At 36.2% G+C, this 24,733-nt stretch overlaps 1 protein-coding gene across 3 annotated transcripts in view; it reads left to right on the forward strand.

Moving 5' to 3' along the window:
• BBS9 (Bardet-Biedl syndrome 9) overlaps window positions 1–24,733 on the forward strand; it is a 511,186-nt gene that overhangs the window by 171,537 nt on the left and 314,916 nt on the right. For all 3 annotated transcript variants that reach the window (XM_049894336.1, XM_049894337.1, XM_049894338.1), the window contains exons 10-12: window positions 15,963–16,144; window positions 21,101–21,177; window positions 24,065–24,118. In XM_049894336.1, coding sequence (XP_049750293.1) covers window positions 15,963–16,144; window positions 21,101–21,177; window positions 24,065–24,118 — 313 coding nt within the window. The remainder of the gene's footprint in view (window positions 1–15,962; window positions 16,145–21,100; window positions 21,178–24,064; window positions 24,119–24,733) is intronic.

The raw sequence follows: 24,733 nt of genomic DNA on the forward strand, positions 1-24,733 counted from the left end.
AGCCCCCCAGGACAAAGACCTTGCAGTCTGTAAAGATTACAGCCAAAAAAATCCTATGGGGCATTTCTCCTCGGTCACGTGGGTTCACTATGAGTCAAAAATTGACAGCACCTAACAACAACAACAACAACCACTACTACTACTGTCCTTAGAGAAGTTAGTAAGGCCAGAATTAAGGGCTAAGTTGCCCAATGGGAATTGTGAGAGCATGTTTAGACTGAGGTTGTTTGTCAAGGTTAGCCTAAACTGTCAGGCAGGAGTCCACTAGACCAGAAAATAGACATCAGTGAGTTTCTGAATTTTTTGATTTAACTGGACTGTAATAAAGAATTATCATTGCTGAGGTATTCACTAAAGGCCTGAAGTTTGGCAGCTTGTATTTATAGAAAGCACCATGCATTACCATATTGAATTTAGAAATAGTCTTTCCCTTCTGAATTTGGTACCATTCTGATTCTCCATCTCAGTCAGTTGACAGTGTGTCCAAAATTGTGGTGGCAATTTTCAAGAGATAAATAGATTTTTCCTTGAAAATTTGAACAAATCAAATCAGCGTTTTATGAGAGGTGTTTTTAACGATAGACTTTGCACTTCCTGTGCTGTCAGTCCCTATTGTAGTATTTATGGGGGAAGTCAGAAGACTCCATCTCTGACCTTTGGCCTGTTAGGCTACACTAGCCATACACTCATGGGGAAAAGTAAGCACAAAAAAGCAAGATAAAGTAAGTATTACATCAGTTGATATACATTGTATGTTTAAATATCAGTTGCTTTTTTTGGCAAAGTGAAAGAATATGGACTTTGAAATCAGAGACCTCTTAATTCATTTACTAGTTATGAAAACTTGTACTAATCTTGTCACTTTTCTGAGCCTGTTTCCTTATCTGCAAGATGGAGGTGATAATAATGAGGGCTTAGACGTGTGTTTCTCAGTCTTGGCAACATGTTAAAATCACTGGGGGACATCTTTAAATGACTGATTCCTGGGCCCCAGAAGGACCCACATATCAGTGTTTTTTAGAAGACCCAAGTGATTCTAAAGGGCTGTTAGTATTGTGAATCACTAGCCTACACTAAGGTAGTGGTGAATTAATCCAAGAAGAATTTTCAGGATTTAGAATCCTAGCACTTTTACACTAGAAGGAGCATTAGATCATCTGGATTAACTGCTTCATTTTGCAAATAAGAAAACTCAGACCCAAGTAAGTTAATTGATTTGGTGGCTTTTTATATAGAGGCATGGAGATAGAAAGAATTATGGTCATTATTTAGAAGATGGGTGATGGGGTTAATTGTAGTGGTATTTGAAAGAGATGAAAAGTTTGGAAAAGGGATCAGATTTATAAGAAAGAAACGTTTTGTTTAATTTAAGGCGATTGAGGTAAATAGAAATAAATGCATGTTAAAATCCTTTTTAAACTGGAAAAGATCTGTACACATGTCCATTGATATAATTCAAGTGGAAATACTCAGAAGTGAGCAGGCCACAAGGTATTCAAGGTTATAGAGGAAGGGTCAGGTTGGCAGTTTTCGGCATTGAGGTAACAGCTAATACAGCTTTGAATTCTCAGAGTCAGATGAGAGTGAAAAGAAGAAAGGCGTGATTAGTGTTTAGGGAGACTTTTTTTTTTTTATAATTCAGAGTCAGGAAGAAGAGCCCTTGAAGAAAACCGAAGAGTAGTTAGAGAAGTAAGAGAAGGACAGCAGTGTTGGAACAAAAGGAGCAGTGTATCATGACAGAGATATGTATGTCTACTAGACCTGTGTCCCAAATGTTTGGTGGGTACCACCTGGGTGTTGAGAAGGTACCTCAAGATCCAAGCTTGCTTTTTTACCTCCTCATCCACCCCATAAAATCCAAGCCTCCTCCTGCTGTATATCTAATCTTGATAGATGGCTTCATACCTAGATCTCCGAGGCTAAAGCTTAGGAATCTTTGACTTCTTTCCCTCTCTTTTTCTACATTAACTTGATCATCATGTACTGTTGTTCATTCTATCTCTGCTATATTTCTTCTGTCCACTGTCATACTATTTCTACTAATTATAAAGTTGAGTATATTTTTTAAAAAATTAGAAAAATTTCTTGGAAATAATGTTAATGCTATCATTCCTTCTATGTTGTAAGCAAAACCATGGTCATTGTGTACATGAAAGTTCACTCTTTCTGGACAAGAGAACCCATAAGGACACATTCAGATAGGCTATAGGTAGGATGACAATAAAAGTTATCATTCAAACTTTTGAGAGTGAAAGGGGGTGCTGATAACAATTTCACCAGGACAATGGGCATAAATAGGGATTGTCCTGTACAAACCAGGGAATATGGTCCCCCCGTAACTCAGTGATTCTCAGTGACGAGTGATTCTGGCAATGTCTGGAGACATTTCTGGCTGTCATAACTGGGAAGGGGCGATACTGGTATTTAGTGGGTACAGGCTAGAGATGTTGCTAAACATCCTACAATGCATGGGGTAGCTCCCGCAGAAACCCTGCCTTAGCTACAGGACATCGTCACTGTGCCGTTGCCTGGTCATATCTTTACTAGACCATTGAAAAATCCTCCCAGCTGGGTTTCCTTATTTAATCAATTCAGCAAGTATTTTTTAGTTTCCTTTTCTGTGCCAGGTACTGTGCTAGGTTCTGGGGATACATTTATGAGTAAAGCAGTCATGGTCACTGAATTCATGGAGCCTCTAGTGGGAGAGACTAAATACATAATTGCACAAATGAATGGAACCTCTAGTGGGGGAGAGATTAAATACACAAGTGCACAAATAAATATATCATTCCAACAGGGAAAAATAGTACAAAGGAATAATATCTGACCCTTTGGGAACATGTAACAGGGGGCCTGACCTAGATTGTGTGATCAGGGCAAAGTTTTCCTGGCACTTGAGTTGAAGTCTGAAGGTTGAGTAGGCCTGAACTAGACATGGATCCTATTTAAGGGGAGGGGAGGAAGAGCATGCCAGGTACCCAAGGGCATGGAGAATGACAATTTCAGAGAGTTGGAAGAGGGCCAGTGAGCCCCGACAGAGAGGGAAGGGGGAGGTAACTAGACAAGACCCGTGAGGTAAGCAGGGGTCCAATCATAACTTTGATGAAAATGTTTTGATTTTTAAATGGGTAGCCATTTGGGGTTTTTAATAAGGGAGTGATGTGATCAGATTTGCTTTTAAAAGAAAATCCCATTTCTAGAACATCATCTAATTGTGTTACTCCCTTGCTTGAAAGAGTGCTCACAGCATCAAGACCTGTCATGGTCTGGCTCATTTGCATTGGCAGCCTCCTCTGGCCACGTACACTCTCCTCACATACCCACCTTGCTTACTAGATGACCTGTTGGTAAGCTGCCTTGATTTTTCTTCTCAAAAATGTCTACGTATTGACATTTCAGTGGCTATAAAATATTGGCATTTTTTTTCCCCCACTGACATTCTTCTATTCAATGGAATGCTAACCTAAATTTGTAAGAAATGTATTTTCCCCCAGGAGGCATATTAAAAGCTGTTTTAGTTTTGAAAGAAAAACGTTGTGGTCCAGAACCATTTGTATTTTTCCTGGATTGACTCTCATACAAAATAGATTTCTCTCTATATATTGTATGATTCCATTTATATGAAATGTCCAGAATAGGCAAATCCATAGAGACAGAAAGCAGAGTGGTGCTTGTCAGGGGCTGAAGGTGGTGGGGGGTGGGGGGAGAAGGAGAATGGGAAGTGACTGGTAATGGGTATGGGGTTTCTTTTGGGGTGATGAAAATGTTCTAGAATTAGATAGTGGTAACGGTTGCACAACTTTGTGAATGTACTAAGTGCCACTGAATTGCACGCTTCAAAATGGCTAAAATTGTAAATTTTATGTTATGTGTATTTTACCTAAATTTAAAGAAAAGTGTTCCTTCAAACCCTGTCATGCTACTTTTCCATCTGAAATGTTTTCTTCTATCTCTTTTTGTTTAAATACTAGTTTTTTCAAGGCCAAGTTCAAATCCTCCATGAAGCCTTTCTTGCTGTTGTGAGATTCGCCTACCTTTTTTATTATTGTTGAAATACACAGCAAAACATAACCAACTGCATAATTTTTACATATACAATTCAGTGACATCGATTATCTTCTTCAAGTTGTGCAACCATTCTCACCTTCCTTTTCTGAATTGTTCCTTCCTCTTTAACATAAACTCACTGTCCCCTAAGTTTACCATTTGACCTTTCAAGTTGGTGTTGTCAGTTTTATCCCATATAGATGGTTCATTAAAAGAACATGATTCTCAAGGCAAACATTCTTTACTAATTAAGCTAACCTATTGTTTGTTTTAAAGAAGACTTTAGGGGATAGTTTCGTTTTCAGATTTAAAGTTTAAAGACTACTTCAGGGCAATAGTTTTGGGTGCTCATCCTGCCTGTATGGCTCCAGAAAGTCTGGATTCCATGAGAATGTGAGATTCTGCTCCTCATTTCACCACCCTTTGATCAAGATTCTTCTATAGGTTCTTAGATCAAAATGTTCTGTAATGGTAGCCAGGCACCATCCATTTCTACTGGTCTCATGGCAAAGGAGTCAGTTGTTCATGGAGGCAATAAGCCACATGTTCCATTTCCTCCTGCTATTTCTGACTCTCCTTCTTCCTCTGTTGCTCCAGGTGTCAGAAGGTTTTTTACAATGTCCGTTTCTATGATACTTCTGAACTTTGTTCATCCTTTGTATTACTTGGCACATGTGTGTTATGTTATCTAGAATCAGATATAGGTATCTGTCTTCCTTGGTGGCTGGAGATGGTCCACATCTCTGCAGCCTTTATGACATTTAATTTGTGTCCCTTGAAAAATATTCTATCTAACACAGTGTCATGTAGCTGCACAGTGAATGCTTGTTGAATGAGCACATGAGAAGACCATGGTTTACACTGTCAATACCACATAGAAGTTGAGGATGACTGAGGGAATATATTGTTTCTGCTTCATTGGGTTCTTTCCTTGGTCTACCGTTACTTGTAGGTGAAGTCTACAACCTTTTGCTTGTTTTTCAAAGCCCTTGTATACCTTTAATTTTTATGACCAGCTACTTCTCTATTTGAATCCTCTTGGGAGAAATAGGTTTTTCTGGCTGATAGAAACACATCTGTCTTAATGCTTATGCCCATGCTATTCCACTCTTCTGGAATGGCCTCCCAGGTTTAATATCTATGCAAATCCTACTTTTCCTTTGAGGTCCAGTTTGACTCATAATTTACCTGCTTAATTTTTCTCCACATCGTTTGTCCCCTTTGAGTGTGTGATATGCCTCATCATTTTTCTCTTCTCTATAGAATGTGGGCTTCTTGAGGGCAGAGATTTTTGTGTGATTTCTTCACTGATAGCCTCACCCTCTGGCACATCATCAGTAATCAGTAGATATTTGTTGAATGAATGGTTCTTGCCCTTCCCGGAATGTGGGGGATGTGTGTGTGTGTGTGTGTGTGTGTACGTGTGTGCAAACAAGTGCATACATGTACAGTTGTACCTCTTGGTGACTGCTTTGCTAGGATGCCCTACTCCCCTCTTATCTAATTCCTGCTTGTGTCATGTCCTGGAGGAAGCATTCTCTCCCCTCACTATCTGGTTTGATGTTCTTTCTCTTCGTTTCTGCAGTGCCCCTTGCTTATGTACATCTAAGTGTGCCTTATACTTTCTTGATTTACATATCTGTATTACCACCTGTACTTTAAGTTCCTTGAGAGAAAACACCAGTGTAACCTGTCTATCTTTAGCATCTAGAGTAATGCCTGAACATTAAAAACAAACAAAACCAAAAACCTATTGCTGTCGAGTTAATTCTGACTCACAGCAACCATATAGGACAGAGTAGAACTGCCCCATAGGGATTCCAAGGTTGTAATTGTTATGGAAGCAGACTGCCACATCTTTCTCCAGTGGAGTGACTGGTAGATTTGAACCACTGACCTTTCACTTAGCAGCTGAGCATTAACCACTGTGCTCCTGGGGCTCCTTGCCTGAACATAGTAGGTGCTAAATAATACATTTTTTTAAATGGTGAGAGATGTTATAATTGAGCCAGATCCTTATAAATATGTTTTGCTTCCTGAGTGCAAAATAGGAACTTCTAAAAGTTGTATCATTCTTTTTTTTTGGTAAGCAATTTACTTGTTTAGTCTGTGAACATAATTAGTCAGATTTAGTAGTCTTGTGTTAACTTTCTAGCAAGAGTTAGTTTTAAAAGAACAAGCTAAACCCTGATGTCTTCATGTGTAGAATTTCTATACTACAAAAGGTATTTTGTTCAGTCTCCCCACCAAAACTTCTGTAATTTGTGTAATTTGCTGTGACAACTGCTTGTTGCAGAGTTCTTGCTACTTTGATATGTTTGGAAGCTGGCCTTGGCACCCCATTTTACTTGTCCTTTTTTTTTTTGGACTGCTTAATTGCCACGTCTCTCCCATTAAACAATCCAGTTCTTGATTATTGAGGGTAATTGTGAGTATCAGTAATAACTGGAAGCCATTTAAGCAAATCTCAAATTTCACTTAAAAAAAAATAGGTTTAAATTTTCTGTTTTTGGGAAGGCAACATGGAGTGGTGGACAGAAAACACCTCAGTAGGAATCAGGAAACGTGATTCCTCCTGGCTCACAGATTTTTGTGTTCAGTGTGAACTACATATGTTAAAATGTATTGATGTGAAACTTTGCCAGAGACATGATCATGCAAGAAAGGACGAAGGCATAGTTATTTAAAAAAAATTACAAAATTAACTCCTTAATACATACGTTCTCTGATTTGCTTGATGCCTCACTTAATTCTAGTAAGGGAAAATTCTGGCCCAGAATCATGTCTTCTTTTAGACATCAGACAAAGGCTCCAATATCTAGTTTGCTTTATGAAAAGATGCATTGCCTTGAACTCCTGCTTTAGAAAAAGCAACTTTCTTTTTTCCTTTGGGAGAGGATATACCTTCACACCAGCTTTCTTGGCATGTGTACATTCAAGATGTGATTATATTTGCTGCTGGATTTTTAATGCCCTTAATTTTTTTAATATGAAAATTTTCAAATGTATACAAAATAAGTGGATAATATAATAAACTTTCATGTATTCAACACTCAACTTCAACAATTATTGGTATTTTGGCATTTTTACTTTTTCCATGTATCTACCTACTCCCATTTTTATTCTTTTTTTAGGTAAAATTTACATAATTGAAAGGCACAAATTTTAATTGTGCAGTTTTGACAAGTGGATATACCTGTTTAACCCACACGTCTGACAAGTTATAGAACATTTTTCATTACCCTATAAAGTTTCTTTGTGTTCCTTTCCCATGAAAAAACCCTCTCTCTTGCACCCCTAGATCACCACTGTTCTGATTTCTTTCTTTTTTTTTTTTTTTACAGTAGATTAATTTTGGTTATTCTAGAACTTTAAAAAAAAAAAATAAAACTTTAGGTAAATAAAATTATACAGTATGTACTTTTTTTATGTCTGACTTATTTCATTCAGCATAATATTTTTAAAAAATATTCATCTGTGTGGTTGCCTTTAGCAGTAGTTCATTCTTTACTGCTGAGTAGTGTTCCATTAAGTAAATATACCGTAATTTGTTTACTCATTCTTCTGTACAAGTCTTTTTGTTTTCATTCCTCTTTGGTAAATAACTAGGAGTAAAATTCCAGGCCAAAGTGTTGTTTGTATGTTTAATCTTGTAAGAAACTGCCAAACCTTTTTCCTAGGTGGTTTTTACCAATTTATACTCCCACCGTCATTGTGTGAGATTTCTGGTACCGTCACGTCTTTTTCAACATTGGTGCTGTCAATCTTGTTAATTTTAGCCATTATAATGGAGTGTTGTTGTTAGTTGCCATTGAGTCAACTCAGACTCATGATGAATGAATGTACAACAGAACAAAATGTTGCCTGGTCTTGCATCATGACCCTCACAGTAACCAGCACGTTTGAGTCCATTATTGCAGCTTCTGTGCCAATCCATCTCACTGAGGGTCTGTCACACCCTCGTTGGGCCCCTTCCAAATACAATGTTCTCCTCTAGCAATCAATTCCTCCTGATGATATCCAAAGCAAGGGAGTCAGATATTGTTCTGTTGTGATCTCTAAAGTTTTCATTGACTAATCTTTGGAAGTAGATCATTGGGCCTTTTTTCTTAGTCTGTCTTAGTCTGAAAGCTCTGCTGAAACCTGTCCACCATGGGTGACCCTGATGGTATTCAAAATAATGATGGGATACCTTCCAGCATCGTGGCCACACGTAAGCTACCACAGTATGACAAGCTGACAGATAGGTGATGGAATGGAGTGTAGTGGTATCTGATTGTGATTTTAATTTGCATTTCCTTGATGAATAAATGCTATTGAGCATTTTTCATAGCTTTTGGTCATTTGTATACCTTACTCTGTGAAATGTCTGTTCTTCTTGCCAGTTAAAAAACTTTTTTGTGTGTGTTGTTTTGGCATTTGGTATAAAAACCCCAAAATGAAACCCATTGCCATTGATTCGATTCCGACTCATAGTGACCCCGTAGTACAGAGTAGAACTGCCTCATAGGATTTCCAAGGAGTGGCTGGTGGATTTGAACTGCAGACATTTTGGTTAGCAGCTGAGCTCTTAACATTGCCACACCAGAGCTCCAGTATTTGGTATAGGAGTTCTTTATATACAAAGCATATGAGTTCTATGTCAGAAATTTGTTTTGCGAATATATTCTCCTAGTCTTTTGTTTACCTATTCGTTTTCTTAACAATGTGTTTTGATGAGCAGAAGTTTTAATATTTGAATAAGTCCAATTTATCTTTTTATTTTATGAGTGTTCCCTTTTATATCCTAAAGAATCTTTGTTTATCCCAGGTCGTGAAGATAATCGCTTTATGTTTTCTTTAAAACGTTTTATAAATTTAGCTCTTATATTTAGGTCTGTGATCAAACTTGAATTAATTAAAAAAATTTTTTTTTTTTGTTTTAGATGGAAGTTTATAGAGCAGATTAGTTTCCCATTCAACAAATTGTACACAAAGTGTGCCATGACATTGTTTGCAATCCTCACACTGTGTCAACATGCTCCTCATTTTTGCCTTGGATTTCCCATTTCCTTTCGTCTGGTTTTCCTACACCTTCCTACCTTCATATCTTTACTTTTGGGCAAATGTTACCCTTTTGGTCTCGTATAATTGTTTGTTCTATATACCAAAAAGATTGGGTGTTATTATTTATTTTATAGGCCTGTATATTGCTTGGCTGGAAGGTGGTTTCCAGGAATGGCTGCAGTTCCAAGTCAGAGGGATGTCTTAGGGCCATAGTCTCAGGTGTTCCTTCAGTCTCTATCAGTCTAGTAATTTTTTTTTTTTTTTTTTTTTTATGAATTTGACTTTTTGGTCTAGAATTTTTTTTCTGCTTTGTCCGGGACCCACTGTTGTGATCTTTGTTAGAGCGGTTGGTAGTGGTAGCCGGGTACCATCTAGTTCTTCTGGTCTCAGTGTTGTGTAGACTGTGGTACATATGGTCCTTTAGTCCTTTGGACTAATTGCTCCCTTGAGTCTTTGGTTTTCTTTACCCTCCTTTGCTCCGGATGGTGTGAGACTGCTGGATGTATCTTAGATGGCCACTTGTAAGCTTTTAAGACCCCAGATGCTACTCACCAGTGTAGGATGTGGAACATTGTTTTTATGTACTATGTTATGCCAGTTGACATAAATGTCCCCCGAGTCTATGGTTCTTAGCCTTTGAGCTTAGTATCTTCATCCTGGGAGGCATTTGGTTGTGCATAAGAAGTTTCCATGACTGTGCCCTGTGTGTGTTCTATTGTCTGTATTAGTATATATTGGAACATCTACAAATATGTATGTAGAAATATCGATAGCCTAAGCTATAGGGTCGCTAGGAGTCGAAATCGACTCAATGGCAACGGGTTTTTTTAAAGCTGTATTTGCATCAAATTAATTTTTGTGTATAGTGTGAGGTTTCTTTTTTCCCTTATGGATATCCAGTTTTTCCAGCACCATTTATTAAAAAAATTTTTCATTTCCCTGTTGAATCACTCTGGTATCTTTATTAATGATCAATTGACCGTATGAATGTGCATTTGTTTCTGGAGTCTCTATTTTCCATTGATCTATTTATCCTCATGCCAATCCCACCACTGTCTTGATTACTGGAGGTTATATTAAGTATGGAAGTTAGTTCTTGAAAGGAATCTCTTTTCTTGTTTCAAGATTGCTTCGCTCTTCTAGATTTTTTGCATTTTGATGTAAATTGTGGAAATCAACTTGCTGGTTTCTACAAAAAATGTCTGTTAGGGTTGTTTTCATTGGGATTGTGTTGCATCTATGTATAATTTTGGTGAAAAATCAACATTTTTAACAATACTGAGTCTTCCAGGATATATTTTTTAAAGCAGATTTCTGCTTATCTCAGTCATCAGCTCAAAAGCCTTCACTGGTTGTACAGTTACTTAGAATAAAGATTGAGATCTTTAGGGACTTTACAGCCCTCCTGTATTTATTCCCAACAACCTCATTCTTCTTTTTTACTTACTGCATGTTGTATCCAGGCTGCTTGATCTTTCTCAGACATATTCTAAACTTTTCTCCCTTCATGCTTTTGTTTTTTCAGGACCTTCACTCTGGATGTTCTTCAAACCTACTTTCGAAGTCCCCAGGCTCACACATTATGGCATTTTTACTATAATAAATTATAAATTAACAATTATAGGGGTTTTAAGAAAAAATAGTATTGGAGGAGATTACTCAAAATTTATATAACTTTTTCAATCAGAGCGCCAAAAAAAGCAAGCAAAGCAGAACCAAAACAAATACATACTTGTCCTTTGATCTCTTTCTGTTGTAACATAATGTTATTTTCATTGATTTGTAAGAGTTCTTTGCTTATTAGGTAAAACATATGATAAAATGGTTTTTATAAGTAGAAGATATCAGCAACTTTAAATGGATCAACCTAAGATTATGTATTTTATATTGGTTGCCAATATTTTTCCAGTTTGTTTGCCTTTTGTTCTTTTTACTGTGTGGTCTTCATAATCATATAACACGTTTAAAATTTTTATGTGGTTTAATTTAGAGATCCTTTACTTTGTAGTTTCCTCCATTGCTTTCTTGCTGCAAAAGTTCTTCCCATCTTAAAGGTAGATAAATATTTTTGTAGTTTCATATTTTAAAACTTGACTTTTAAGTCCATCGGGAAATTTGGTTTAATGTACTGTTAAGTCAAGAATCTGTTTACTGAGTGATGAAACAATTACTTTCAGATTCCTGAGCAAACTCTATTGTTTGATTTCATGCCTCATTGCTAAAATCAGAGAATAATTATGTATCCTGGGAATATAACATCCTTGACCTTGAATCTTCATAAAGTACATTATTTTGGTGCTTTGGATTAGCCGATGTATTTCAGGGACCCAGTAATAACCCAGAAACTTTACTTTTGGCAATGTTAACTATACATTAAAGATGGGAGCAATAGGATACACAATGGCAGGTCTAATTGATGGCTCCTTCCAGTAAAAATTTTATCATTCACAGAATCTTATACATTTGCCCATGTGGACAATATTGTTAAGATTTTTTAAAAAACTTCGTCAATCGTATATTATTTTTCCTCTTCATACTTAGATTGGGTTTAAGTTAAATTAGTTTAGAAGTAATGTCTATCTATCTATATCTATGTCTGTGTCTATATATGTATATCTATATGTATCCGAACACCTAGATCTATATCATCTCCTTGATTTGCTCTTTTCATTGATGTGCTGAGTAATGACATTACTTGTTAAGTAGCACTCTAGACTTGACTCAAAGTCCCGCTTCCATATATGTGTTTTAGGCAGAAATTCCACTCATTTATCCTAGCGTTTTCAGAGGTAGTCTTTGTGCTCCTGTGAAATAAAAAATGTAATGTTAAATGAATTCATCTGCAGCCTAACTTTCTGTTATTTGATCTAAATTATATGCAGTGTTTTTTTTTTTATATGCAGTGGCTCTGATGACATTGATAAGAAAAAAGTAAATTGTTTAAGGTTTGTAATTACTTTAACCATCAAGACATTCTGGTGATATTTTGCAAGTTCTTTCAGTGAGGGAAAATCCTGGTTCCTCCCTTCCTGGTTTGGACACCTGAAGCACCTGTAAAGAGGTTTTTTTTTTTTTTTTTTTTGAGTCTTAAGAAATGCATGTATCCCCCACTATCCAGACTTTTGCTATCTGAACTCAAAAACTTAATAGGTTTAGATAGACTTTTGAATAAATTCCTTCTATCTAATTTATAGCTGTTTCCTGTCTAAAACAGAAGAATGAAATGGATTCATAACAAGCTATTCCAACTCAAAGACTAAAACATTTGCATGGGGAAGGATATTTTTATTGGGTTATGCTAGGCTTTTTATAATGTGGACCACTCAAAGGGTAGAGATGAGATGGTAGAAATGAGGTGCAATCCACAATGAAGGCTGCAGTCTTTGATCTTCATCAGTAAGTGCTTCAAGTCCTCTTCACTTTCAGCAAGGAAGATTGTGGATGACTCCCACATTTTTTGACAAACCAACTAAATATCTCCCCTTTAGTACTCTAGAGTTTCCTGAGGACTCACTGGGTTCTCAGACCTTAGTGGGGTTGGGTGGGATAGAGAATGGGGAACTGACTACAGACCACCTTCCCAACTCAGTAGGAATTTTTTGCTCTCTGAAAATGAGATCATCAGAGCTGGGAGTTAGAATTTCCATAGCCACTAGGTGGCTACACTTGCCTGCAAAGAAAGGGTCAAGACCAAAGGTACTATGGGGTTGCTTTTCATACTTTATTTTATGAAAATAATATCACTTTGGGAGTATTTATTTTCTGAGCTATATGACAGAACCAATTCATAAAACTTAAGGACCTTTGAGAATTATCTAGTCTAACTTTCTCATTTTAGAGGTAAAGAACATTTAGGAAGAGTTTTCCAAGTTGACTCAGCTATAAAAGGGCAGAGTCAGAGCTAGAACCCAAGTCCCAGACTCTTAGTCTTATTCTTTACTTGTTGGATCAGTGGTCCTAATCTAGTTTTTATTTCTCTGAAATCATACCACCGGATTGATTACGTGGCACTGACCATGCCTAAGCCCTCAAGAAGGTATATATAGGAATGTTTTGGTTAAGGTAGGTGGTGGAATAGATGGTAGTGACCACTTTATGGGAAGGATTGAGTAGTATCTTCTCTAATCTCACATCAGTTGAGTGTTAAAATTAGCTAGCTGATCACATGTCATGACTCAAGAGTTGGGAAGTTTTAAAAATCCTTATTCATCCTGGATAAGGCCTAAACTTCTGTTATATACCTTATCTCCCTTTCACTTCTTCAGATGTATAGTACCATTTTTTTTCCCATGATCTTTTGTAGTATTTCTGTTGATTGTAGATCCAAGTAAAATGAAATCTTTGACAGCTTCAGTCTTTTCTCCATTTATCATAATGTTGCTTATTGGTCCAGTTGTGGGTATTTTTGTTTTCTTTATGTTGAGGTTCAATCCATACTGAAGGCTGCAGTCTTTGATCTTCATCAGAGAGTTCTTTAAATCTTCTTCACTTTTAGCAAGCAAGGTTGTGTCATCTGCATAATGCAGGTTGTTTATGAGTCTTCCTCCAGTCCTGATGTCACATTCTTCTTCATATAGTCCAGCTTCTCAGATTATTTCCTCAGCATACAGATTGAATGAGTGCGGTGAAAGGATACAACCCTGATGCACACCTTTCCTAACTTTAAACCACACAGTATCCCTTGTTTTGTTCTAAGGGCTGCTTCTTGGCCTATGTGTAGATTCCTCATGAGCACAATTAAGTGTTCTGGAATTCCCATTCTTCACAATGTTATCCATAATTTGTTTTGATCCACATAGTCAAATGCCTTTGCATAGTCAATAAAACAGAGGTAAACATCTTTCTGGTATTCTCTGCTCTTGGCCAAGATCCGTCTGGTCTCAGCAATGATGTATTTCATTCCATGTCTTCTTCTGAGCCTGGCTTGAATTTCTGATAGTTCTCTGTCAGTGTATTGCTGCAACTGCTTTTGAATTGTTTTCAGCAAAATTGTACTTGTGTATGACATTAATGATATTGTTTGATAATTTCTGCATTCTATTAGATCACCTTTCTTTGGAGTGGGCATAAATATGGACCTCTTCCAGTTGGTTGGCTAGGCAGCTGTCATCCAAGTTTCTTGGCATAGACGAGTGAGTGCCTCCGGAGCTGCATCTATTTGCTCAAACATCTCAGTTGGTATTCCTTCAGTTCCTGGAGGGTTGTTTTTCACCAATGCCTTCAGTGCAGCTTGGACTTCTTCCTTTACTACCACAAGTTCTTAATCATATGCTACCTCCTGAAATGGTTGAATGTTGACCAATTCTTTTTGGTACAATGACTTAGTGTATATCTTCCATCTTCTTTTTGTGCTTCCTGAATTTTTCAATATTTTCCACATAGAATTCTTCAATATTGCAACTCGAGGCTTGAGTTTTTTCTTCAGTTTTTTCAGCTTCGGAAATCCCAAGCATCTTCTTTACTTTTGGTTTTCTAGTTCCAGGTCTTTGCACATTTCATTATAATATTTTACTTTGTCTTCTTGAGCCACCCTTTGAAATTTTCTGTTCAGCTCTTTTACCTCATCATTTCTTCCGTTTGCTGACCCTGCTTTGTTTCCAACTTTCGCATTCCAATCACCAGTAGTTATCAATGCATCTTGATTGCATGTTTAATCAATTTTAGACTGCAGAAGTTGGTAAAAATCTTTAAGTTCTTCATCTTTGGCCTCAGTGGTTGGTGAGTTAATTTGAATAATAGTCATATTATCTGATCTTCTTTGTAGGCGTGTGGATATTATCCTATCACTGACAGTGTTATACTTTAAGATAGCTCTTGAAACTTTTTTTTGATGATGAATGCAACACCTTTCCTCTTCAAGTTGTCATTCTCAGCATAATAGACCATATGATTGTCTGATTTAAAATGACCAGTACCAGTCCATTTCAGCTCACTAATGCTTAGGATATCGATCCTTATATGTTCCATTTCATTTTTGACAACTTCCAGTTTTTCTAGATTCATACATTCTACATTCCATGTTCCAATTATTAATGGATGTTTGCAGCTGTTTTTTCTCATTTTGAATCATGCCACGTCAATGAATGAAGATCCCAAAAGCTTGACTTCATCCATGTCATTAAGGTCAACTCTACTTTGAGGAGACAACTCTACCCCAGTCGTATTTTGAGTGCCTTCCAACCTGAGAGGCTCATCTTCTGGCACTATATCAAATAATATTCTGCTGCTATTCATAAGGTTTTCACTGGCCAATTTTTTTTCAGATGTAGACCTCCAGGTCCTTCTTCCTAGCCTGTCTTAGTCTGGAAGCACTGCTTAAATGGTACAGTACTTGAAAAGCTCTAGAGCAGTATTAGCCATGTAGTTAGGTTTCAATAGAACCAGTTGCTGTGAAGGTGATTCCAACTCATGGCAACCTCTTGTGTTTCATAGTAGAACTATGCTCCAGAGGGTTTTCACTGGTTGATTTTTCAGAAATAAATCATGAGATCTTTATTCTGAGGTGCCTCTGGAGGGGCTTGAATCTCCGACCTTTAGGTTTAGCAGCTAAGCATCATAATTTTTCCACTACTTGGGAACTCCTAGGTTCTGATACGTGGTAGCTATTATGATTGCTAGGGGGATTGTTTTTTTTCTTCTGTAATAAACATTGGAAGCACTTCTATAAGTATAAATTATGTTGAAACGTTTGAATCGAGTCTTTGAAGTAAAATTTTCAAACTAGATATAAATAATTACAAACGGATATTATAAATATATAATCTTTCTCTTTATGATATCTTGAAGCTGAGTTGAGTAAAAATGTAGTTGGTTAAGACTAAATCCACCTAAATTTTTAATTATGTCTCTTTTTCTCTTCCTTTATGTAGTGATTTAAAGGGAGTAATAGTCACTCTGAGTGATAATGGTCACTTGCAGTGTTCATACCTGGGGACAGACCCTTCACTGTTCCAAGCTCCAAAAGTTGAATCTAGAGAACTAAACTATGATGAACTTGATGTGGAACTGAAGGAGCTTCAGAAAATTATCAGAGATGTTAACAAAACACAAGGTATGTCATTTGCAGCGTTTTTATCATTTGATTTTTATCAGTATTTGTTGCAAAATTCACATTGTCTTTTTGTATATGAATATAACATTTTGTACATAGTTATTTTTCTTCTTAGAGTTAATTAAAATCACGTTTGTAAAAAGTGTCGCTCATTAGCACACAAGGCCTTAATTTGCATGGGATAGCTTCTGAAAAATATGTTGTATTTAAGACAATGCTTTTGTAGTGTGCTTTAGAGTTAGCACTACCTTGTGTTTTTCTTTAAATGTTGAAGAAAGGAACAAGTACTCCTTTTGGTAATGGTTTTAGGTCTTGAGAAGAGCATTAATGCTTAGAGTGATATCCTTGAGAAATTTTTAGTGGCGTCTTTTAAAAAGATACCAAAGCAGTACACAGTACATGAATTACCATTTGTTATTAAAAACGTAGTCATTTACAGCTCAGTGATATGATTTATGTTTGTAGTTAATTAGCTGTCCAAATGGAGTGTAGCCTTTGGTGTTCTGATATCTGGTGACTCAGAGACTGATGATATTTTCAGTTCCTGAATTTTGAATAACCCAATGTTATCTTACTTTGGGATTCACAAGGGCATAATTTTATTGTAAATTAAAAGGAGAAACAAAACACCAACCCTGCAGTTTGAGTTGGACATGTGAAAAGCATTACTTTAAGTTCCCTTTTCAGGGTCAGGTAAAAGTATTTTTTTAATGAGAAAAAATATGGACTATTTTCACATAAAAGAAATGTAAAACAAGTAGGAATAATAAAAGAAGCACAGCATTAAAGCCAACCAAAGCAGCATGGCCAATCTGAATCCTGATCCAGTCACTTTACGGGATTTATGTATTTTTTTGAGACTGTTACCAAGATTGTATTCCTCTGATCCTGAGAAATTTAGATAATATATTTTAAAATTGTGAATTTTAAAATAAAATTATTATACTTTGGCTTCACACTTTCTTTTAGAAAGTTTTGAAAGTAAACTAGTGAACTTAGGTCTCAAGTATTTTCAATTACTTAAAAACCTTTTTGATGTCATCACCCCCATGTCAAGTAGAGAATGGTTAAAATTTGATGTGTCCTATTACAATATACAGATTTTTCCCATTTTCGGTGCTACTATTTGTGGGATTAATGAAGTTAAAAATCTCATTTTGTCACTTAAAAATATAATCAAGGGAAGAGTGGCATACATATGAAACATGAAATTTACAAGGTTCATTTAACAAAGCCATTGTGGCTTTTCACTCCAGATTTTGTGTCTTGAGATTTTTCCCTTTCCATAAACAATGTGCTAATGATATTTTGATTAATTGTGTATAAAGTTTCTCAGAAAATCACTTACAGCTAAAAGTAGTTTCTTGGGTGAGAAGGTTAAGGCTGTTTTACTTGTCATTATCTTGATCCGTATGTGTGTCTTGAAATAACTGCTAATTAAGCTAGGGATGTACCCACAGACTTGGGTGCAGAGTTCATTATTTACATAACCTCAAATTTCAGTTAATATTTGGAGTTCACTGCCCATTTCATACTGCTGTCATTTGGTTTTATTCCTGAAAAAGAGACAGAGAAACGTTTGAAAAAGGGAGGCTTTTAAAATATTTTATTTCCCAATATGAAAAAAAAGTTAGTATTCTGTACTCAAATAAAACTGTACATTTAAAAAATTAAAATATCTGTAATTATATAAAAATACCACATTATTTCATTACAGCAGATTATGAGAGTTAAAACTCTGAACTTTTTGATTACCTTATTATTCATATCAATGGCACTTATTTTAGTACAGTGTCTTTAACTTGCAAGAATAGTTCATAGTCTTGTGGGTTATGTTCAGTACTTTAAGCTTTTTTTTTTTTCAAAGCAAGAGTCTCAACAAAATTTAAAGCCAATTTAAAGAGTACATTTTGTTGTACACATGGTGAATATTATCTACTGTAATAAAAGTTTTTTTGAAGCTGATTTTATGTGTTTAAGTTATATAAGGAATGCATGCCATAGACATGAAATTATAGTAGTAATTCCTGTATGGATCATGGATCCTGAAGCTTTTCGCATTCAACTTATTAGTGTGAATCCTGCCTAGCAGTTTTGTTACCAGTAGTCAACAAAATATGCTGGTAGGCACTCACAGATGGAGTTTCCTTAAGATTTAAACAGTTGGTCATGTTCTCTACCTGGGGAATGCATGAAGGAATGGGTGCAGTGATGAGATAGACTCCGGCACAGTTGTGTCGTCAAGAAGAGAGAGCGGTAAGACATGGGGCATATGAATAAAAATCTGTGTCCTAGTGGGAATAATGTTTGGGGTAACTAAGTTGCCTCTAACTTTTGAGTATTAGAAACATTTGTACTTGGTCACCTTGTTGGAAGATATGTCATTTAGGATTATGTTTGGCCACATATAACAGAATATCCAAGTAAGGTAGCTTAAACAAACCAAAAAAATCAAACTTGTTGCCATTAAGTCGATTCTGCCTCATTGTGACCCTGTAGGACAGAGTAGAATTGCTCCATCGGGTTTCCAAGGAGTGGCTGGTGGATTGGAACTGCTGATTTTTCAGTTAGCAGCTGAGCTCTTAACCATTACACCACTAGCACCAGGTCTCCAGCTTAAACAAGGGAGAGGTTAATTTCTTTCTCATGTAAAGGACGTCCAAAGGTGGGGAGTGTAAGGTTGATTTGCCAGCTCCGCAGTCATCAGGGACTCAGATTCCTTCTTCTTTAGGGTCATCATTCGGTCAGGATAGCTTCTGGTGATCCTGTCATCACATCTACAGCTGTGTCAACCCCGTTAAGGAGCCACTCTCTGGGCAACTTCCACTCACATCTCAATGGCCATTCCAAGCTGCAAAAAGGACTGGGAAATTACACGTTATAGCTAAGCACTTTGTTGCTCATTATAAAATGGAGGTTCTTTTAGAAAAGAAAAATGGTTATTGGGAGAGCAGTGAGCAACTTTTTATATTCTTTCTAACCAAATTATAGAAATTCCCATTCCAAATCTTACAGTATTGGTGGGAATGTTGTTGTTAGGTACCGTCAAGTTGGTTCCGACTTATAGTGACTCATAGTTCCCTATGAGAATGAAACATTGCCTGGTTCTGTGCCATCCCCACAATCTTTGCTATGCTTGAGCCCATTATTTCAGCCACTGTTTCAATCCATTTCGTTCAGGGTCTTCCCCTTTTATCGCTGACCCCGCCCACTTTACCGAGCATAATGTCCTTCTTCAGGGACTGGTCCCTCCTGATAACATGTCCAGAGTCCATGAGATGAAGTCTCACCATCCTTGCATTCCAGGAGTGTTCTGACTGTGCTTCTTCCAAGACAGATTTGTTGTTCTTCTGGCAGTTCATGGTATATTAAGTATCCTTCGTCAAGACCATAATTCAAAGCTGTCAATTCTTCTTTGGTCTTTCTGTTTCATTGTCCAGCTTTCACATGCATATAAGGTGATTGAAAATATCATGGCTTGGGCCAGGCGCTTCTTAGTCCTCACCTAAGTCCTGATGGCAATTGTAGGTGATCCTTGTTTTTGTGAGGCAGCTAATTCATGTGGCATCATCCAAGTGCTTTCCATATTTTTCGTCAGCCATCATCATCATGTAGGGAATCTTCCCTCTCACAGTCACAGGATGACTTCAGCAGTTCCAGGCATTATGTGCAGATACTGACTTCCAGGGAAGAGAAATATATCCTGGGTCTTCCTTTTTATTAAGGAGGGATAGTTTTCCCAGAAGCATATGCCGCCCCCCCCACTCGGAACTTCCCTTATATCCCATTTGCCAGGATTTAGTCACATGCTCATCCCTAAAACAATAAAGGGTCTGGAGAATGGAATCACCATGATTGGGTTTGACCAGTTGGGATACTCCTGTGGGACCTTGCAGAGATAGCTTTCCCTGAGATGAAGATGAATACCTCAGCAAAATCAGGATTCTGCCAACAAAGGAGTAGGGAAGAATGACTGTTGGGTAGGTAGCCAATCGTGTGTCACATACACACACATATATGTGTATAAATACTATTTATGTTTCTTTTTTTCTTTAGGATCTCTGTCACTTGTTCAAAATATCTTATATGCATAAACATTTTTAAAATTGTAAAAATAACATGTATGTGATAAAAATAATTCAAGTAGTGCTAAAAGAGTAAACAATGAAAAACAAATTTCCCTTCAACCCCAAGTCTTAGTGCTACTCCTTATAGGCTATTCCTATCAGGTATTTTTGGGTAGTCTTCTACATGTATATGAATTTTTTGTGTTTATTAACTTTTTACACAAGTATGTACATACTGGACACATTGTTCTATATCTTACTTTACAAAAAAATTAATGAGCATATCTTGGAGTTCTTTTCACATCAGTGGTATAAAGATTGACAGTGCTTTCATTTACAGCTTTGGACCATTGCACAGTAGGAATATTCCATCATTTTAGTTAACAATTTCCCTATTAGGGGACATATAGCTATTTAAGTTGTATTCAGTTTTCTTTTTTTAAAATTTTTTGTTTAACAACTACCAACAGTATTGCAGTGAACCTCCTTGGGTATGTTTGAATATTAGATAAATTTTTGGGAGTAGAATTGTTAGGTTGCAGGTTGATATGTATCTTTTGCATTTTAGTTATAGCCAAACTACTGTGAAAAGAGTTGTACTAATTTGGACTTCCATCAGTAGTTCAGGAGAGTACATTATTCCCCACTACTGATCAATCCCTAGGTCACACCCTAGCGAATATTTTTGAAGACAATTTTCCCTTACAAAATTATTGAGGACAAGAATTAGCATCAAGTTTCTAAATCTGTAGTTCATTAGGGTTTTCAACTTGTGATTATGTCTCTTTTTTTTTAATTTAAAATATGGTATAAATAAAGTTTTAGAAAAAAACTATACATTGCAGGTTAATTTAAATATATTCTTTTTTTTTTTTTTTTTTAACTACAGGTGTTTGGCCCATGACTGAGAGAGAAGACGACTTGACAGTTTCTGCCGTGGTTTTGCCTAATTTTGATTCAGTGTCTGTAGGTGTATTTGCACATATTAAAGGAGTTTATGATAGTAGTGGACTCTGGTGAACTGAAATCACAGTATCAGTTTAAATTCTGGGCCTCCAAATAGAAACTTCTGGGTGGATAAAAAATTGTAGGCTTTGTTACTTTCTAGATAAAAACGTTTCTAGCATCTTAGATCTCTTAGGAGATCCTTGGGGAGAATTTCTATTTATGGGTGAGCAAGAAAAAGGGGAGGAGGAACAGGAGCAAAAGAGATTCTTGCCTTGTTCTGATTCTATATTGTGTTAATATATATATTTTAAACTTTCTTAATTCTACAATGTTAAGTTAATCCTAATCCAGATGAGTAATACTGACCTCACAAGGATTTTTTCAGATTCATTGACACATTTATGAACAACCTAGCTCAGGGATTGATAAATTAGTCCTTAATACATTATTGGGTAGTGGGGGAGTAGTTAGTTGGTCCAGGCACTATTTTTTGCCCACTTTGTGTGACTCAGAGCAAGTTACTTGAATTTCTTAGTCTCAATGCTCTCTTCTGTAAAATGGGAATAGTAAAAGAATCCACTTTTTAAAATTGTTATGATAATTAATAATCATCATCACATCTTATTTCTTCTAACATTATCATCACTATCTACATCCCAATACTTGTCTTGTTCATTGCCATGTTCTTAGTGCCTGTCACACAGTGGGCACTCAATATGTATTTATTCTATGAATGAATGAATAAACTGAGAAACAAGAGGAATGAAAGGAGGACTGTTCTTGGTTATATTACCCCATTTCCTTGTTTACTTTTCTGTAACTATGTTTGGCTATGGTTGATTGTATCTTATTGCTTACAGTTTGGGCAAAATCTATTGTTCATCTGTGTCTCTACCAAAAGTTGATCAACGTAGGCAAGGGCTTGAATTCACTGGTTTTGCTGTATTTGGAGTTCATATCGTATAATTCTGCCTGGGACATGACTTCAATATTTGGGCATCAGAGCATACTATAATGACTGGCTGTCATGAGTTTTTTTAGAGATTTATCTTAGTATAAACAGCCAAACTGAGTTGTGATAAAAATTATGTTACCATTGCCATAGTATAGTAAATTGGGTACAGTTAAAAAAAAAAAAAGGGCTATATATGAAAGAAACATTCACCCAGCTGAGTCACATAGTAGAAGCACTGTTTTAAACGTTGGCCATTCAGCACACACCATTTCTCACTCTACCTGAAGGGTGTAGCCTGAGTGGAACATTTCTGCTTAGTTAGCTGACAAATGTACACACGTTTTCTTGCCTTGGAAATGATTATCTTTTTCCTTTGGGCAGCTTATATAGTTTTTTCTAGATTCTGTTAATCATAGGCTATTTGGAATAAGGAATTCCCTTTCTGTTTTTTAGAAACTTTTGGTCTTTAAAGGAAAGGACCTTATATAGTAGCATTAAGCATTATATTGTAGCATATATTTCCCTATTGGTAACCTGGAGTGCTGTTTCCTCTCAAACTAGGTATCTCTTTCCAGCTTCATTTTCTGTGTCTTACTATTTTTCTTTTTTAAGAGATTTCTTGAGAATATCATATTCATCCCATTAGAAAACGTTAACCCAATGATTTATGTGTCTAAGGTGCCATAGTAGCTTCTTATGGCCATTTCTCTCTGGCTATAATTTTATGTTCCAAAGAACTTCTGTTCTTGAAGTATCTAGGTGTTTAGAAGTGGGCAGAGAAGAGCAGGAAACAGGAGATGTTGGTTTCTCTTCTAGATCTGTGGATGGCTAAGTGTAAACCATTTCCTGGATTTTAGGTAATACTAGCATAGGAAGTCTGGCTTAATATTTATTTTGAATCATTATTATGAAAGCACACATCTCAAGAAAGTAATGTAATTTATATTAGAATGGAGTCTTTTACACAGAAGACAAGCATTGCTATCCTATCTCCCTCATTGAGACACTGGATCAGAGTCCGAATACTGTTTCCTGTGGAGCCATAAATAAAATATGAATTGCCCATCTCTTAATTTTGGTGATGCCCATTACAGCATAGTGATCCTTATTGCTTAAAGTGCTTAGTTTTTCTGAGTAAGAAAAATTCCAAACAGATTAATTTAAAGCCTAAAGGACTTGATTTCATTTAGTTTGATAGGGACTTTATGGGAATTCATATAGGTATTAGTAGAAAATATGTTACTCCTTGGTCTTATTCTGTTCTAGAGAGAGCATTCCCCCCCTCAATCTACCACTCTGAAAAAAACCATTAAAAGCTATAAGGAAATATTTGTTTTATTATATTATTCTTGGGCTTTACTGTGAGTTCTTTAAGAGGAAAGATCATGTCTTATTCTTCTTGGTAACTGAAGCTGATTCTCAAAGGATGCTTATTAAATTAGTTTATGATATGCACTAGTAAAAAAAAAAGGCTCCTATTTTAAACTTATTTTCTAGGTAAGGGCACTCAATCCCTATATCATTGTATGTCATTAATCAGAATAAAACATACGTTTGGAAAGTTGAAAATACAAGGGTCTGAAAGAGTGGCATTATCCTTATCTGGGAAATATCAGGGGGCCTTCTTCTATAAATGTAAAGAACAAGTTAATAGAAATAATTTGTTTCAACATTTAAGTAAATTTGGAAATAAAGTGGTTTGATAAAACATGTGACCTTTGCTTCGCTTCTTATGGGGTGGCTGTTTTAAATATTAGTGCATGACTTTCCAGGTAAAGGTACCCAAAGTCACATTGACTCTTTTAGTCTGTCATCACAGTGATAAATTCTTTATAGTTAGTTTCCTGTTTTTTGGGTGGAAAGTATATATTGCACCCATTGCGTTCACTCATAATGTATAATATTGAAATCACTCTTTCCTGCTTTCCCTTCTTGATTCTGTGTTTACAGCAAGCCACCAATGTTGAAGTGGGAACTGACCTTGTCCCTTCAGTCACAGTGAAGGTATTGTACCATGGTTTTAGACTGTAATATGCAAACACTAATACATATAATATCTCATCTGTCACTCTTGTCACACTCTAAGTAGCTTATGGAAATGCAAAATAAACACTTGAAAAGTCTATGTTTTCCTCAGCCTTGGATAGTGAGTAGATAACCTTTATTGTTACCTACATATCTAAAACTGATAATTGCATTTATAGCGATATGTATGTAAGCATTTATTATGACTTATTCCTACCATTATTTAAATGCTTTGCATGATCCAGAGCCTTTTTTTCTAGAAAGAGAATTAATGTTTTAAATCTGCTAAAGGAATTGTCTTGTTACCATTCATAATAGACCAGCTGGTTGATTACAGCATTATAAATAGTACTCTGTGAAATGATATTGAAGATTGTATAAATGCTAATAGTACATTCTTCTATGTATGATTGTGTGTTTGTTTGAAAAGAACTCCTAGTCTTCTATCTGCCATAATATTAGCTTTAAATGGATATATTTATAGCAAGAATATGTTAAATGAAGAAGCCACAAAGTGGAGTAGTGACAAATTGATAGCACTGGAATAATAGAATATGAAGGATGTGGTTTTGGTTAAGATTTTTAGTCCTGTCA

Source organism: Elephas maximus, chromosome 8, assembly GCF_024166365.1.
Source record: "Elephas maximus indicus isolate mEleMax1 chromosome 8, mEleMax1 primary haplotype, whole genome shotgun sequence".
Taxonomy (NCBI): Eukaryota; Metazoa; Chordata; class Mammalia; order Proboscidea; family Elephantidae; genus Elephas; species Elephas maximus.